General features: G+C 43.3%; 1 protein-coding gene across 1 annotated transcript in view; it reads right to left on the reverse strand.

Moving 5' to 3' along the window:
• The window catches only part of pkd1b (polycystic kidney disease 1b), a 33641-nt gene that overhangs the window by 11374 nt on the left and 4267 nt on the right, over nucleotides 1-18000 (reverse strand). The window contains exons 7-25 of the mRNA XM_066663021.1: nucleotides 17151-17894; nucleotides 16209-16340; nucleotides 15546-15721; nucleotides 15310-15446; nucleotides 11485-15119; nucleotides 10407-10577; nucleotides 10154-10291; nucleotides 9780-10065; nucleotides 9276-9498; nucleotides 8227-8377; nucleotides 7510-7644; nucleotides 6940-7088; nucleotides 5258-5859; nucleotides 4402-4534; nucleotides 4047-4299; nucleotides 3414-3609; nucleotides 2189-2356; nucleotides 1961-2104; nucleotides 1587-1797 (exon numbers count right to left, since the gene is read on the reverse strand). Coding sequence (XP_066519118.1) covers nucleotides 1587-1797; nucleotides 1961-2104; nucleotides 2189-2356; nucleotides 3414-3609; nucleotides 4047-4299; nucleotides 4402-4534; nucleotides 5258-5859; nucleotides 6940-7088; nucleotides 7510-7644; nucleotides 8227-8377; nucleotides 9276-9498; nucleotides 9780-10065; nucleotides 10154-10291; nucleotides 10407-10577; nucleotides 11485-15119; nucleotides 15310-15446; nucleotides 15546-15721; nucleotides 16209-16340; nucleotides 17151-17894 — 7784 coding nt within the window. The remainder of the gene's footprint in view (nucleotides 1-1586; nucleotides 1798-1960; nucleotides 2105-2188; nucleotides 2357-3413; nucleotides 3610-4046; nucleotides 4300-4401; nucleotides 4535-5257; nucleotides 5860-6939; nucleotides 7089-7509; nucleotides 7645-8226; nucleotides 8378-9275; nucleotides 9499-9779; nucleotides 10066-10153; nucleotides 10292-10406; nucleotides 10578-11484; nucleotides 15120-15309; nucleotides 15447-15545; nucleotides 15722-16208; nucleotides 16341-17150; nucleotides 17895-18000) is intronic.

Raw genomic sequence — 18000 nt, forward strand, 5'->3', positions numbered from 1 at the left:
CAGGGAGAACACACCACACTCCTCACAGACAGTCACCCGGAGAAAACCCACGCAGACACAGGGAGAACACACCAAACTCATCACAGACAGTTACCTGAAGGAAACCCACGCAGACACAGGGAGAACACACCAATTCCTCACAGAGAGTCACCCGGAGGAAACCCACGCCGACACAGGGAGAACACACCATACTCCTCACAGACAGTCACCCGGAGGAAACCCACGCGAACACAGGGAGAACACACCATACTCCTCACAGACAGTCACCCGGAGGAAACCCACGCAGACACAGGGAGAACACACCAATTCCTCACAGACAGTCACCCGGCGGAAACCCACGCGGACACAGGGTGAACACACCAACTCCTCACAGACAGTCACCCGGAGGAAACCCACGCAGCCACAGGGAGAACACACCAAACTCCTCACAGACAGTTACCTGAAGGAAACCCACGCAGACACAGGGAGAACACACCAATTCCTCACAGAGAGTCACCCGGAGGAAACCCACGCCGACACAGGGAGAACACACCATACTCCTCACAGACAGTCACCCGGAGGAAACCCACGCGAACACAGGGAGAACACACCATACTCCTCACAGACAGTCACCCGGAGGAAACCCACGCAGACACAGGGAGAACACACCAATTCCTCACAGACAGTCACCCGGCGGAAACCCACGCGGACACAGGGTGAACACACCAACTCCTCACAGACAGTCACCCGGAGGAAACCCACGCAGACACAGGGAGAACACACCAAACTCCTCACAGACAGTCACCTGACGGAAACCCACGCAGACACAGAGAGAACACACCACACTCCTCACAGACAGTCACCCGAAGGAAACCCACGCAGAGACAGAGAGAACACACCACACTCCTCACAGACAGTCACCCGAAGGAAACCCACGCAGACACAGAGAGAACACACCACACTCCTCACAGACAGTCACCTGGAGTGGGAATTGAACCCACAGCCTCCAGGTCCCTGGTGATTGTGACACTACCTGCTGCACCACCGTGCCGCCCCTTAGCATTTTATTTAGACTCAAAATGCATTTTAAATATTATAACTAATATTAATAGATTCTTACAGTCTAAAAAGCATCAGAGCATTATAATGATGCATTTTCAGACACAGGTAAAAGGAAAGTGGAGCAAGTATAACATAAGATAATTGTACATAAATTAATTAATTTTTGGATATGAATACCCAATTTTCTAGCCAATTTAATTTCTATTAAATTCAACCTTCTCATTTTGTGTCCATGTCTTAAGATCTTAAGATACATGAAGTGTTGCCACATCTTTTCAACACCCTTGGAGGAGAACACTAATCTGCAAGGTCTAGTAATGTCAGCTTATAGTGGTATCATGCCTAATATTGAGAGAGGGAGGGCTATATGCCCTCCTAGATTGAGTGATTTAACACATCAGTAGATCATTAACCCAAATTAGTGAGTTTGACTCGGTGCAGTCAATGACCACAGAGTAGGCACTCGGCTATGAGAAGGCACTGCAGCAATGTGTAGTACACCTGGGGCCAGTGCTGTGGGAGTGTGAGTGGTGTTTGGTTGTTACCTGCTGCTCTTTGTGCTCACTGCACCATACCACACTGCCCCGGCAGCCAGGTAAAGGTGCAGAAGCAGAGCGCAGCAGCTGACCCTCTGTGTCCTGCTGAATCTGCTGTGAGCTGGACGTTCCCATAAAGACAGCCAGAGGTGGTGTTCTCTCAGCCCAAACAGCAGCTGAGCTCGCAGTATACGGCCAAACTCATGCAGCTCCTGAGGACCTGGAAAAATACAAGAGGACCACAGCATTCAAGCAAACTAGACTCTGTCTAAACCCAATTATGAGTTAAGAATTTCTCAGTTGTTCCAATGTCAGATAAGAATAAGATTTATCCATGCAACACTTCATTCAGCATACAATAGGTGAATAGGATCTATCCTCACAAGTAGCTAGCACCACTTTCTGCACCACTCCAGCATTCTTTTCATTCTCTACAGACAGCCAGTCCTCCACCAAGAAGAAGAACATGTTGTCCATCTGCATGTCCCACACTACCACATGCTGAACATACCACGAGGGGTTCAGACCTGAAGGACAGAAGAAACCGTTACTGCTTATACATTCTTGCACAGTTCAAACACGAGAGCAAGTGTTTGTACAGTATAATGCACCTGTGTTGTCATGCCAGATGCATATTTTCCAGATTTCTCCCATATTGGCATCCGTTTCTATTTGAAAGTCGTCCAGACTGTTCCTCTGAAAGGCTCCCTCTCTCTTCAGGTGACGCGAGCCGCTTTTATTTAAACCGTACAGACTAATGCCCACATGAGCAGAGGTACCTGTAGGAGATATTGATCCAGTGAAAAATATTCACAAATTAACACAGATCACCCAAAACATTACAATTAACTCCTTAATTCTCCCCTCATTGTCCATTTTATCAACTCCACTGACCATGTAGGTGCACTTTGTAGTTCTATAATTACACAGTGTTGTCCATCTGTTGCTCTGCATTCTTTTTTACCCCCATTTAACCCATGTTCATCAATGGTCAGGACCCACAAACATATCCAAACAACATCCTATGACATCTAAAGGACTAGAGGATGACAAATAGAAACTGTGCAGGAATAGATGAGCTCCTGTCCCTGACTTTACATCTACAAGATGGACCAACAAGGTAGGTGTATCTGGACAGTGGCCAGTGAGTGGGCACCATTTCAGTGTCACTGCAGAGCGGAGAATGGTCTACTACCTAAATAATACCTGCTCTGTGCTGGAACTGTGAAGGTCCTGATTGTCCAAGAACAGCATGAAAGTGAACTAACAAGGAATGCAGCAAACTGCTTATTTTGAAAAATGAAAGGGACATTTAAAAAAGAAATGAACATTATTACATTGTGAACATACCGCATATAATGCTGTTTTATATTTATTCCAAAACATTCATTCATTCATTGTCTGTAACCCTTATCCAGTTCAGGGTCGCGGTGGGTCCAGAGTCTACCTGGAATCATTGGGCACAAGGCGGGAAAACACCATGGAGGGGGCGCCAGTCCTTCACAGGGCAACACAGACCCACACCTACAGACACCTTTGAGTCGCCAATCCACCTGCAATGTGTGGTTGTGGGAGGAAATCGGAGCACCCAGAGGAAACCCACGCAGACACAAGGAGAACACACCATCTCCTCACAGACAGTCACCCGGAGCGGGAATCAAACCCACAACCTCCAGGCCCCTGGAGCTGTGTGACTGCGACACTACCTGCTGCGCCACCGTGCCGCCCTACTCCAAAACAGTGTGTGAAAAAAAAAAATCCTATCGTTTTAGTTTTGATCTGACTGTAGACTACAGTGAATGCGCTTTCTCATGGAAATATTCATCCTTCACTCACCAGCCCCCCTCATCCAGCCCGTTTTGACCAGGACTCTGTAATGATAGCGACCTGCTTGACCACACAGAGGGATGTAGCTCAGGCGCAGCTTCTCCAGATGGTCAAGCTTGTGGGCGATGAGACCAACCAGCAAATGGATGAGGAGCAGAACTCCACACACAATCCCCACCACCACGTTCCTCACCGGCCCGTCTGACTGCAACAACAGGGGAGTGGAATGTCAGGTAAGCACCAGCAATAGACATCATTTTTTTTAATTTGTTCATTAATTCATTTTCTGTTACGTCCTGCATTTATCACATACTCTCTACTGAGTGTGTGGACACCAGCTCATCCAGCATTTCTTTAGGGATCCATTAGTTTTGGGTTATAAAAGCCACCCCGAACATATTGGATGGAGCATTATCACTCCAGAGAACAGTTACACTGCATCACAGCCTTGTCAATGCTATAAGGCTCTTCTATAATTCAATTCTAACTGACATTTAGCACTGAGCATGGTGAATTTACTCATTACAAGTGATGCCTACAAACATATGTCAGTGTAGTGTATCATTATTATGTTAGCATAAAATACACTGAGAACTGTGTGTGTATCCATGCTGCTGAAGTGTAACTGTAAGGTTTACGCACTGGAGGCAGAAGCAGGATTGCATCAGGGTGAATGAAGAGGCTGGCTCCAAACAGTGTGAGGTGCCGAGAGAGGCAATGAGCTGTGTGGGGGCTGGTGTTATTGAGCACGCTCAGTCCCTCTGTGCTCCAGTGTCTCTCTTCAATACTGAAGAACTGACAGAGCGAGCTAAACACACACACTGATGCACACACCTCCGCTCCTTTCACACTGCTGTTCAGGGTCACATACAGGTCCGCAAGAGAGCCATTCAGACTGGGGTTGATATGAAAAGGCACAAATCATCTCAGGTTAGACTAGTAGAAAAAAAATACATTAAAAGCATGAAGACAATAATGCAGTGAATGTTTAGCTTACAGCGGTGTAAGGAAAATGCTATTTTCCACTGTAGGGGTATCAGGAGAGAGAGAGATGCTGTGTGTGGACAGTGGAGGTCCTTGTTTGTCAGATACACTGATATTCACATGTCCATAGCTTTTCTGAGCAGTTCCTGAAAAACAAATACATTATATATACACAAGGTGTATATACAGCATACAAACCTACACGTTTCTGCACTCATTGTCTAGTTTTATATCTCCACTGCCCATCTATTTGCATTTTTTAATTCTACAATTACAGACTGCAGTTCATCTGCTGCTCTCCATACATTCATACCCCCCCCCCCCCCTTTCGGCCTGTTCATCAAATGTCATCACCGAGGAGAGGTGATACACTGTGTGTTACACTGGTACAAGGGGATCAGACACAGCAGTGCTGCTGGAGTTTTTCACCACTGTGTCAACTCACTGGCCACAGTAGTAGACACACCTACCTTGTTGGTCCACCCTGTAGAATCAGAGAATGAAGCTTATCTATTGCTGCACAGTTTGTGTCTTTCATCATTGGTATTTCTGTTTTACTTTTTTGGTTGTGGGACTATTCTCAGTCCAGCAGTCGCACTGAGATGTTTAAAAACTCCAGCAGCACTGCTGTGACTGAGCACCACACCAATCACCAATTTAATGTAACTGCAGTGCTGAGAATGACCCCCTCACCCAGGTAATAACTGCTCTGTGGTGGTTGAGTAGATGTCCTGACTATTGAAAAACAGGAGGGGAGGGGGGTTATTTTTAAGTATGCAGAATATCAGCTGCACAATACGACAGATGTAAAATATATTTAAATATAAATAGCTTAATGGATTATAGTAGGCTCTTGGAGAGAGGGCTACCTTGAATCAAACTAAAGTTAAAGGCAAGGAAGAGTCCGGCATCAGGGTCTGTCTCAACTGCCCTGACAATAAAGTTCACACTCCCTCTGGACGGCAGAGTGATGTTGACCCTGGGTGAGGCGTCCAGTTCCTTCTGCTGCAGAGTGATGTGTATGGCTCTGTCTGATGTGAGGTTATTGATGAGAACGGGCCGACCTTGTGGTGTAGAAAACTCCATTGCTGCGAGAGTTGTGGAGATCGGTGGATCTGCAGCTGAGACAAATGGGTTCCCCTCTGGCTCCATAACCAGCAGAACCTGAAGGAGGTCTTCTGTCTCTTCGCTGAGCTGGGAGCTCAGGGCTGGAGGAATGTGGAACTGGCAGTGGCTGGAGGGCTCTGCACACAGTAGATTTGAAGTAGGGCTGCCACGTATGCCCACTGCAGTGATCTGAGGAGATTTCAGAAAAATAGCCTCTTCGCCAGGCATCCTCGACCCCATTAAAGAGTGCATGAGCTCTCCTGTCTGCTGCAGAGCTGACACTGCAGCTTCTGAAGGGCCTGGATGCTGGTAGTGGTAGTTTAAGCCTAAAGTCTTCTTTGGTTTTTGAGCTGCAGTCATTGAGCTACCTGAAGAGACAGAAAAGGCATTGTCAACTAAACACTGCAGAGTGAATCTGTGAATCAAACAATGACTTCCAGGAATGGGAAAGTCACTTTGCATATTTGATTATCATTTATTCAATTGATTTCAATAATGATCTGACCATTTTCCCCCAGATTATTGTTAAAGGCAATGTATTCTACCCCTTTTCTCACAAGTTTACACAGCTCTCTCAGGTCTTAATTAAATATCTGCGACATGCTTTATTTAAAATTCCACAAGGACCATTCTCCCCCTGTCTAATCAGCCCTGTTCAGAATGGCTCAGTTCAATATAAGAGTCATGGAGTGAGGAGCAGAAGCGCTGGTTTTTAGCCAACCATTCTCACTTTCTACATATTTAACCAGTACTCTTATGCTTTGCTCATTGCATTTGTTTCAAAAACACATTTGAAGTGTCTGTACTTCACGTAAGAACCAGCACAAAATCAGAACTGCTTGTTTTATCCTTTGTTTAATGACTTTGATAATATAAGTATAATATTAATAAATAATAATAATAAAAAAAAACCTGCCCAGTCTTGATTCACAGTTTGAGTGTTGGAAGACATGATAGAACAAGGCAGTTATTGTTCTACTTCAAGTGCACTGAGCTGTCCCATGACATTGCATACATTCATTCATTATCTGTAACCCCTTATCCAGTTCAGGGTCGCGGTGGGTCCAGAGCCTACCTGGAATCATTGGGTGCAAGGTGGGTATACACCCTGGAGGGGGCGCCAGTCCTTCATAGGGCAACACACATTCACTCACTTTTGAGTTACCAATTCACCTACCAACGTGTGTTTTTGGACTGTGGGAGGAAACCGGAGCACCCAGAGGAAACCCACACAGACACAGGGAGAACACACCAACTCCTCACAGACAGTCACCCGGAGCGGGAATCGAACCCACAACCTCCAGGTCACTGGAGCTGTGTGACTGCGACACTACCTGCTGCACCACCGTGCCGCCACATTACATACACCGTATAAAGAATACAAATAGCCAGCAATAATTTCTGACCAACACAGACATTTATAAGCTTTTGACCGACATTAAACTTACTTAGAACATTCAGAATGTTCCTTCCAGTGTCTAAAGGTGTGTTGTCTCCTTCTTTAGTTTGTTCTCTGATCACTTTTATCATCTTCCTCATGGATTCCACTACTTTAGTGTGGCAGTCTCCACATTGAAGCTCAGACGAAACAGCCTTAGAGAGAGAGAGAGAGAGAGAGAGAGAGAGAGAGAGAGAGAGAGAGAGAGAGAGAGAAATAACAGAAATTTGAAAATGTATCATTTGGATGATAATAATTCAATGACAGTTGGATCTATTATTTCAGTTTCTATAGTTTCCAATCATTCCTTATTGTCAGTTTAAAGAAGCATCGTCTTTTTAAAATTTACTTATTTATTGTTTCTTCCCCCACATCCCTGCAGGCAGTCTGTGCAGTGGTGCCCTTTTACCCTTTCTGCCACACAGAATGATTGTTAAATACATGCTCCACCGGACACTGTTGACCCTTTGGTGTTGGGTCTTAACTGATGCTGAAGCTGGCGGAGTTGAGGCCACTTTTTGATGCCTGAGGGAACAGCTGTCTTTTTCAGTAAGCATCATTAAAGCAGAGACGTACAGTGGACTGAGCCAAAGCTGAGCTGATCTGAGCTGCATCCTGGAGCGAGGACACAGAGAGAGAAGCCAGGGCCTGGGTCACATTGCCTCGCATCTGTACTCTGTCCTCCAACTCATGTGCACTAACAGCTTCCAACTGGACAAAAGGAGAAAGAGGGTTAATGATGCAGAAAGAAGTAGTTTTCATTTTTATCAAGGACATTTATGTTTCCATTATAATGAAGCCTCTGCTGAATTCATAGACAAAATATGCAGTTCAAAAGCTTAGAACAATAATAGATAGATAATAGATACATCTATGTCTAGGTATTTATCAATGCAATATTTCATTAATCATTGATTTGTAATACTTGATACTGAATAATATTGTGTTATTTCATTATGATTATTAGCCTACTAGCATGTAGCTAGAAGCATAGATTAAGTCAGGGCCAGGCAAGTTTATTTATATAACACTTATTGTACAATATCAAATTGCAGTCACTCAAAGTGCTATAAAAATACACTATATATTTTATTGATATATATATATATTTATATTGTTGAATAATGTAATACATTGAAATATTAATAATGTAGTGTCATTGGACATTGCAGCATGCAGTACACTTACTGTTCTAACTAAATCTGTGAAGTCAGCTACAATTTTAATGCTGATGGCCACCTAATGATACTACAGTTGTGCCAAGAATGTGAGATCCTCACTGTCACTCCTCACCTGATTGAGATGGCTGATTAGGGCAGTGGAGTATGGTATAACATCCTGTGGGTTGCTTTGCTGCAGTAAGGCAGAGAGTTCTGATTGGCTCTTTTTCTTCAGCCATTCTGTTGAGCTGATGTCATTTACAGGCAACACTACTGCTAGATTCCTGCATGTGATGATGAATTATGAAATAGATTACAATTCTCACTTGGTGGGGGAAAAATGTAACCAGGTCCGGAAATAACAGGCATGGAAAATGTGAGAGGTAATTACATCATTCAGGTTACACATTTGCTTTGTCAGAGACTGTGCCCTCTTCACTATATGGTGCACTATTGTGGGGATTAGTGATGTCCAAAAATATAGTTCGTATAGTGGAGACCCATAATAACCACACGAGGTAGTGTCTGAAATCATTCACTAACCTCCTGAAATGGGTTCCCTATAAAAGTGCAATATATCGTGACTAATGTAGAGAATAGGAAGACATTTTGAACGTCTGATGATATTTCACAGAACCAAACCTTGCATCTCCATTTTTTAAAACTAATTCCAGCGCCTATTTTGTTCTGACTGTGATGATTTCCAAGTAAATCATAAAATAAGAAAATATGGAGTACCACAAGGCGGCACGGTGGTGCAGCAGGTAGTGTCGCAGTCACGCAGCTCCAGGGGCCTGGAGGTTGTGGGTTCGATTCCCACTCCGGGTGACTGTCTGTGAGGAGTTGGTGTGTTCTCCCCGTGTCCGCGTGGGTTTCCTCCGGGTGCTCCGGTTTCCTCCCACAGTCCAAAAACACACGTTGGTAGGTGGATTGGCGTCTCAAAAGTGTCCGTAGGTGAATGTGTGTGTGTCTGTGTTGCCCTGTGAAGGACTGGCGTCCCCTCCAGGGTGTATTCCCGCCTTGCGCCCGATGATTCCAGGTAGGCTCTGGACCCCCCGCGACCCTAAATTGGATAAGCGGTTACAGATAATGGATGGATGGATGGAGTACCACAAGACTAGCATCAACACACACTGAATTAGAAATGTATGTATTAGTGTAACATATCACACAAACACACACCTCTTGAGAGCAGTTATTTTGGTTCCCATGCTGTCCTCAACTTGCACCTGTACAGTAATGATAGAGGTATTGCCCCTGGTTCCTGCATGGCCCATTGGGACCAAGGTCTTAAAAGTGTGCTGTGTTCCTCTGTACAGAGTAAGGAGTGGTCTATGGTCTTCATTTTGTGCCACTTGCAGAGAGTATATCATCTGAGCAGAATTACCGTTCTCACTCACCCAACCTGTTATTAGAGAAGAGACACCAAACACTGCATTCACCAGTTGAATAACTTGAAGATCTGTCTCAATTTTTGTACTTTTCCTTTACATTGTGTGAAATGTTTATGGTGAATTAACCAAATAAAAACCTCGAAAATGACTTGGAATATAATATTTATACATTGACTTTTATTGAAAGTTAAGAAGGTTTTTCCTAATCCTGTAAAACTAAAATTATGGAGTTACATGTGTTTTATTGACAACGACAATAATAATCTACAACACAAGAACGACTCTCACTTACCTGAGCAGGTGAAAGAAACCATATCCTGCAGAAACCAAACAGAATCTTCTGGTGAAAGTGTACAGTGGCCACCTTGAGGTGGGTGGTTGAGCTTTACAGCTACACTGGCGGAACCCCATTGTCCAGTATTAGGTTGAAACACATTGAGCGTGAATATATATTCAGAGCCAGCTGTCAGTACATTAGGCCTTATGATGAGGTCAGAAGAGCTGTCTCCAGTTGAGGATGTATCTTCATTTAGTTGTACAACCTCTCCTCCTATAGTATTCTCCGCGGTCCACTTATACTGACAGATAGAGAATGGTTGACTTCATTTCAATAAGAAAATGTATACCATTGAACATACAGCACAAAGATAATAACATTTAAAATACCTGAACAGAGGCCCTGCTTTGAGAACAATGTCCAGCCAAAACAATTGGATTGCTGTGACTGACATAAGATGAGAAGAGAAAATTGCAGGACACACATCTTACAGTCACAGGAAGCACTTCTGCACTGTACACAGTCACCTGTGTGAGTAAATGGATCCAAATACACATTAATTACAAAACCATTTTCACACAACATATTTAGTACAAAGACTAGAAACAACCTACACGAGAAGTCGTTTAAAATTTTACTCACAAACTGCACAGTAGAGACAGATGGCCGGCCAGCTTTTAGAACTGTTAATTTAATTTGATAAACGCTGCCTGGTTCCAGAGCTTTCCTGGGCAGGATGAGGATGCTGCTGTTTTGCAGAATGGAATGATCAGGAAGAAAAGACCCAGAAGAAAGAGATGCTGTAGAGTTCTGCTGCTGTAACAAGGTAATATTAGACTTTAGACAGAAAATGATAACACAAATATAGCATGTAATTTTTGTTCCTTCCTTCCTTCCTTTATACATTTTCTCGAACCACTTAATCGGTTCAGGGTTGGGGTGGGTTCAGAGCCTCCCTAGAATCTCTGGGAGCAACCTTCAGCTAAATATATATGGTTCCACTAAGCTTTCCACTAACCATTACTCTGGACCTTTCTTAATGACAACCTTAACCCCTGGACCTATACCTCAACATGGATCCTGAAACTGTTGACTTCTGGCAATTTAGATATCTGTAAATAAGCAAAGGGTGATATCATTTTGTGTGTGTGTGTGTGTGTTTGTGAAGGTGTTAAAGTAATAAATACATTATGTGTCATTTTGGCACCAATTTTACTGTAGTCCATTACTTGAAAAGTTTAATTACAACTGACGTTTTGTGAAATAAGCCTTTATAGGTGTTAATGCAGGTTTGTGTAGGTACCCTATGTATAAGCTGATAGCCTTATGAACAAAGATCTGCAATAAAATGTCACAATAGTTATTTAAATGTGAATTACTAGGTTGTGTTTTGCTCACTTACTCGCTCATGGTTACGTATTACAGGGTTGTTTCTTAACACTCGTATTTAGGGACTGATCCTCAAGAGGTACTGTTGTGCTTCATATTATTACTGATCATCTTGCATCTGTGTAGTTTGACCAATCTATGTATACATCTGGATACTAGATATACTGACCCATATCATTAATACCAATACAACTGTGCCATACTTATCTTTAAAAATACCTTGTATAGTTTTATTTTTTAAATTTTTTTAACAGTTTAAAGGAGCCAAACAGCCCCAAACAGGACATATGTGCTTGAAAATAACCCAAAAGTGCAACAACGTGAGACTTACCACAGTAATATCCCACTGAAGTTGTAAGTGGTCATCCTGCTCCACCACCAAATCCGGATCACAGGACTCTGTTCCATCCAGTATGAGGTCCCTTTGGCTTGACCACAGCCGATGAGAGCCACCTTTGATAATGGCAACCAGAGGACTGTGCACTACAGAGATCTTGGTGATCTTATAATGCTGCAGTGGTGTTTCTTGAAACCTTGCAGTAAACTTCACACAATAGTCCCCCACTTCAAATGTATGTTTTGGAAGGGATAGAAATGGTGCAGAAACATCCACTGAAGTGTTTAAAGTCACTCTCTTCGCTGTACAGTTTTGATCTTGAAATATCTCCCAGAGGTAGGTGGTCTTGTAAGAAACACAGCCATTGAGTTTCACTCTTGCTTCAAAATAGCTTGGCATGGACTTCAGGATTTTTGACTGCTCTTGGATCAGGGAGACATGAGGCTGTGTGCATTCCAATTTCCTTACAGCAACTGGCAGCTGTGTGAAGACCTGGCTGACATTATTGAAAACAGTTACTTGAACCACAAACGTGCCTTTAACCTTGTACTTGTGGTCGACCATATTGGATTTCGTAACTTTAACTGGCTCATCAGTGTCACCGAAGTCCCACTGAAACGATAGGTCGCTGCCACTGTCAGCAAGGGCCCAAAAAGTGACAGGGTGATCTATGAAAGGTCCATCTGGGGAACTAAAAAGCTTCACCTTCTTCACTGGCCACTGAACAGCTAATGTGTCAGTTATGGACTGTGAACAGAAGGTGGCACTACTAGCCTCTACTGTCACTGACAAGGAACCATTGCTAAATGGTGAATACAGAACACTCTGTCCAGTTTCTTGTGACAAATTGAAATGGTTTAATTGAAAACTCCATTGGTAGGCCACTTGTGATCTGCTGGTGGCAGATGCTGTAAATTGGAAAGGTTTGGATGCTTCCAAAACAGCAAAACAGCAAAAATGAAGGCCCTTTACCCTTTCTACCACTTGTACTTCTACAGTTGCTGATAACATACTAACATGATTCTTGGCAATTGCTTTAACTGTGTTGTTTCCTACAGGAAAAGATGAGATGGTAAAGTCCTCCAAATGCCTTAGGGAAGAGTTCCCTCCTGCATATTCAAGGAGGAATGTAATCCCACTTCCTTGGGAGATGGAAGGCATGAATGTGACTGGATCATCCTCACAGATGACAGTTTTACTGACTCTTAGATTAAGACCCTGGATGGCATCCTCCACTGTTAATATACGTGAGACCCTCTGCCAACTAATGTCATTTGAGACATTAAGTGTTACACGGTGAATCCCTATATCCACAAAAGAATAGCTGACTGTTTGTTTATTACCGAAAACAGCCATGTTTCTTCCCTGTAAGACCACAGTCCACTCCCAGTGCAGAGAACTTCCCTTACCTACAGATCCATGGAATTGCAAAATGCTGTTTGAGGTTACAAAGAATGTATGAGACTTTCCATCAACCTCAAAGTCAGGTTCTGAAATGTACTCTTGAACCGTGAGTTGTTTAGTGGCATCAACTGAGCCAAGAACGTTCGCCACGGACACTCTAAGGTTAACAATACCAATACCGTTGAATACATGAAGCACATACGGTATATCTGTGGTTACAGGAGCGCTGTCTGAGTCCAGCAACCATGTGTACTGAAGATCTGTCCCTGTCTTTACAATCACAGACATGTTGACAGGTAAGCCTTTGGCTATTACGTAAACTGGTGTTAAAATATTTACACCAGAAACACGCTCCACTGCTCTCAGTGTAACATCCTTGCGCTCTTTGCCAAGGGCATTGGCAACTGTCAGACTGACAGATACATTACCAGAGCTGTTTGTAAATAGTTTAAACTGGTCACCATTTCCAACCTTTCTCTTAAGTCCATTTTGATTAACCAGCCAAAGATATGTCAAGCTAGAACCATGTTTTACAGCAGCTGTTAAAGTTATGGTCTCATTGGTTGGGAAATATGTGGTTGACTTTAAAGCCTGACTTGTAATCTGAACCCCCTTGATTCCTTCTAGAACCTCTATTGACGCTGATGTTTCCATTTCACTCACAAGATTCTGTACCTTGACTTTAACCTCAAAATGTCCTGCTTTGGGAAACACATACCTGTACTCTGACGTTCCAGGTTTTGATGGAGAGAAAGCAACCACTGTCCAATAAAATGCCACATCCTCCATGACATTGCTCACAACAGTGAACACAGTTTCTTGGCCTACCTCTGCATATGGCTGATTAGTGTGTATTATAAGATTTGAAATAGGAACTTGTACAGCTACGTAAGTATCGGTAAACTCTTGGCTGACAGCATTAAAAACTGAAACAGTGATGTGAAATCTTCCCGATGTAGTAAATATATGGGATTGATTTTGGCCTTCCTTCTTCAAGGAACCGTCACCAAAGTCCCACTCAACAACTCCATGATTAAAGCTCGGTTCAGTCCAAAAGCAATAAGGCTGATTAACGACAAGAGTGTCTGAGTTACCCTCATGTTTTATGAACAGTTTAAAGACAGGCCTTTGGACTAAAATTGTAGCTTTGGCTTTTTTGTGGCTGACTTGATTATGTGTGGTCACCATGATTTCATACATGCCTTCTTTTGAAAAAACAAAGCAGTGGTGTGATTGTCCACTAACTGGAAATTCACTGGAAGAACTATTGTACCACAGATATTGGTAACCTTCACCAGTGGGCTGCACCAAAGCATCAAAGCATATCCCTTCATCCACTGCTACAGCACTTTGTGCCGAGTGAAGAGTCAAATCTGTGATTAAGGCTTGAACACAGACATTGGTCTGATAATGTGAGGATCCTGTTTGGCTATAGACGGTCAGATCAATAAGATAATACCCAGGGTCTGTGAAAGTGTGAGCAATGGTTGATGTTCCATTTCTCACACAGAGGGGTGTTCCATCTCCAAAATCCCAGTGAAAAGTAAGCAGAGGAATATTCCCAGTGACCACTGCCTGAAGACTTCTTTCTTTTCCACTCACAATGCAGTCAGATGGCAGGATATCTGTAATCAACAGCTGATAGATTTCTACATCGATCGACTGCATCACTCTGCTCACAGCATTAGAAACAGTTACTTGAGCTGTGTAGTTTCCCACAGACTCGTAGATGTGAGAGACTGTGGTTTCTGTGATGTCTTTGTACATGGACCCATCTCCAAACTCAAAGGTCCATCTGAGATTGGAGCCTGTAGACACTCTTCCACTAATTTTAGTGATTGTATTGAGTTCATTTGGGCCATTATAGCTCAGACGGACACCTGAAATAGTTTCAAGAACATCCACGTCCATCCAGGAGCTCATCTGTGACAGGGTGTTGTTGGAACACACAGAAATCCTGTGAACACCAGGAGTCTTAAAAACATGGCTGACTTTTTGATAAAGTCCTATAAGCTCAAGAGAACCATCTCCAAAGTTCCAAGTGTAAAGAATTCCATATGAAGACGGCAGTGAAGATGATTCAAGGAGAACAGCCTCGTTGACTTTAGGGACAGTGGGTACTGATGATAACTGAACACTCGTCAGTGGAGACCGAGCTTTAATGGACACATCCTTTCCGATACGGTCATATTTATTTTCAGCTTGTATCCTCAGCGTGTAATCACCTTGAGAGATTAAGTCATTTATAATAGATACAAAGAACATCAACAGACAGAAGTATAATAGACAGTGGGGTTTTGGTTAAAAAGTTATCATTAATAAAATAAGAAAAGTTAACTCTCTAAAAAAATGGAAAGGCTATATTGCTTGGAAATGCCAGAAATTAAGCATGACTAAATACAGTTCTGTTTTTACCTGCAGTGATGTAGCTATGAGGTGTGGAGTCTTGAAGATAGATTTGTGTTATGCTCTGATCCAGAGAGATGTTACTTCTTTCCAAGGGAGCAGAAAATACATGGCTCACACAAGTGGAACCATCACCAAAATCCCACCTTTGGAACATAAGATTTTACATAATCTATGTTAAATATAAGTAATGAGTAACAACACTGTATTTTACAATTTCACACTGATTTTGGATCGGTGCTAACCGTATTGTGGCCCCTATGGAGATGTCCAGTTTAAACCTGAGGATGAAGATATCGGAGGTGTTCACAGTGACAACCTCCTTTCTGGAGAGCAGTTCAAGGTTGGATAATGGGGCCATTACGTCGGCCATGAGCTTGACTTGTAGAGACTCAGAGCTGACAGGATTTTCTGCTGTTACCTAATAGAGACAATATATCAATATATATTTATCAATAGGCAGTTATTAAAATGTTTATATTTTTTGTGCTATTAATTTCTACTGATTAATATCTATGTTAGTGTCACAGTCACACAACTCCAGGGGCCTGGAGGTTGTGGGTTCAATTCCCGCTCCGGGTGACTGTCTGTGAGGAGTTTGGTGTGTTCTCCCTGTGTCCGCGTGGGTTTCCTCCGGGTGCTCCGGTTTCCTCCCACAGTCCAAAAACACACGTTGGTAGGTGGATTGGCGACTCAAAAGTGTCCGTAGGTGTGATTGAGTGAGTGAATGTGTGTCTGTGTTGCCCTGTGAAGGACTGGCGCCCCCTCCAAGGTGTATTCCCGCCTTGCGCCCAATGACTCCAAGCAGGCTTTGGATCCACCGCGACCCTGAACTGCATAAGCGGTTACAGATAATGAATGAATGAATGAATATCTATGTTGGACACAAGACAATATTATATGCTTACCTTCAGTATATACTCTGCAGGCTTTCTGAGAACTATACTGTAATTCTGTCCTATGTAGGCAAACTGGACACGATTATCAGTGACCCAGGTGAACTTCACAGATGATCCAGTGGCCACTGCTGCTGTAAATTCCTGGACAAAGAGGGAAAGAAGAACTTACACTTACTGGCCACTTGACCTTGTTAGTACACTCATAGGTTTAAAATTAGATACTGTTTGCATTAGTCATACTCGTTGCCTTGGTTCAGTGGTCAGGGCTGGAGATTTTTGCATGGCAGGCGATTCTAAACCGTGCAGTGACACTGCGGTGTGTAAAAACTCCATTCATGAATTAACCTAAAGGCTGTGTCAGTGATATTTACCATGGAGAGTGTTACAACAACAGTTGCTTGTTGGAAGAAGTATATATAGAGAGGTTTATTTAGGGTTACATCAGTTGTCATGAATGCCAAATGTAAGTATCAGGTGTCCTTTTAAGCGAACTGAGGACTTGTAGTAAAGTGTTACCCAGTATTGCCCTCACCTCCCTTAAATTAAATAAACATATTCTCCCAATGTCTTTGTGGGTTTCCTCAGGCGCTCCCATTCACACCCACAATACAAAAACACATGTTGGTAGGTGGACTGGCTGTGAGAAATTGTTTATTGGTGTGAATGAGTGGCCCTGTGAAGGACTGGCGCCCCCTCCAGGGTGCGTTCCCGCCTTGCGCCCAATGATTCCAGGTAGGCTCTGGACCCACCGCGACCCTGAACTGGATAAGCGGTTACAGATAATGAATGAATGAATGAATGTGAATGAGTGAGTGACTCTGTGTTTATATACTACCATCTTTTTTGGTATTTCAAAACTATTGGAAAAATTGAGCCAAATGCAGAAAGCTCTAATAAATCATGGGTTAAGGGTCTAATAGAAATACTGAGGACAGATATCTGTAGCTGTACCTGTGGTATATCCACCAGAACTCTGTGGAAGCCCTGTGGCTGGATGCTCAGCCCTGACACTGGAATATGAGCTTGTATTTTTACACTCAGCATCTGGGAGTTGATGGTGTTTGAGGCAGTAATGTTAAGTGTGTGTTCCCCTTGGTTGAAAAAGGTTACGTATGTATAAGAGAATCGCGTGCCAGCTGTGTCCCTCTCACAAACTGCCTGGATTTCAAGCTTATCCATTGGGCAGGACAGTTGGAAGGGGATTCCACTCCTAGACACTGGGGCTGACCACATGCTTGTAGCACTTTGTCCTGAAAGGATCTTGATGATTATCACTGTTGGGACATTTACACGTAAATGTATCTGCTTTCCTTTGCCAAGCACAGGGTACACAACATGGAGTCCTGAGACTTGGGATTGTGGTCTGACCAAACCGGCTGGTGTAGTAGTATCCATCCTGAGGTCACTCTGCGTGCTGCTCAGAACAGAAGGAGCAGCATAGAGATGCAGAGGGTCTTCATAGACCAGCCGCAAGTCACACACCACATTGTCAACCCACTGGCCTCCATCTGTCGGTCCAGACACACCAACGTCCAGCCAGCCTCCTAATTCAGGTCTAGACATGGAGATGTAGCTCTGACGCCAAGCTGAGTCTGAGCCACTGTCACAATGAAGGAAGTCTCCTTGTTTTCTAGTGTGCTGAACTGCTATAATATCGTCTGGATAAACAGGGATTGCAGTTTCTTGAAGTGTTACCTGCAGAAATGGACACACACACACACACAAACACAAACACACACAGACATGTATACTGTAAACCCTAATGTCCAAAGTAATTAACTGGATTGAGTGATTCTAACTT

This window comes from Hoplias malabaricus, chromosome 3 (assembly GCF_029633855.1).
Source record: "Hoplias malabaricus isolate fHopMal1 chromosome 3, fHopMal1.hap1, whole genome shotgun sequence".
NCBI classification, from domain to species: domain Eukaryota; kingdom Metazoa; phylum Chordata; class Actinopteri; order Characiformes; family Erythrinidae; genus Hoplias; species Hoplias malabaricus.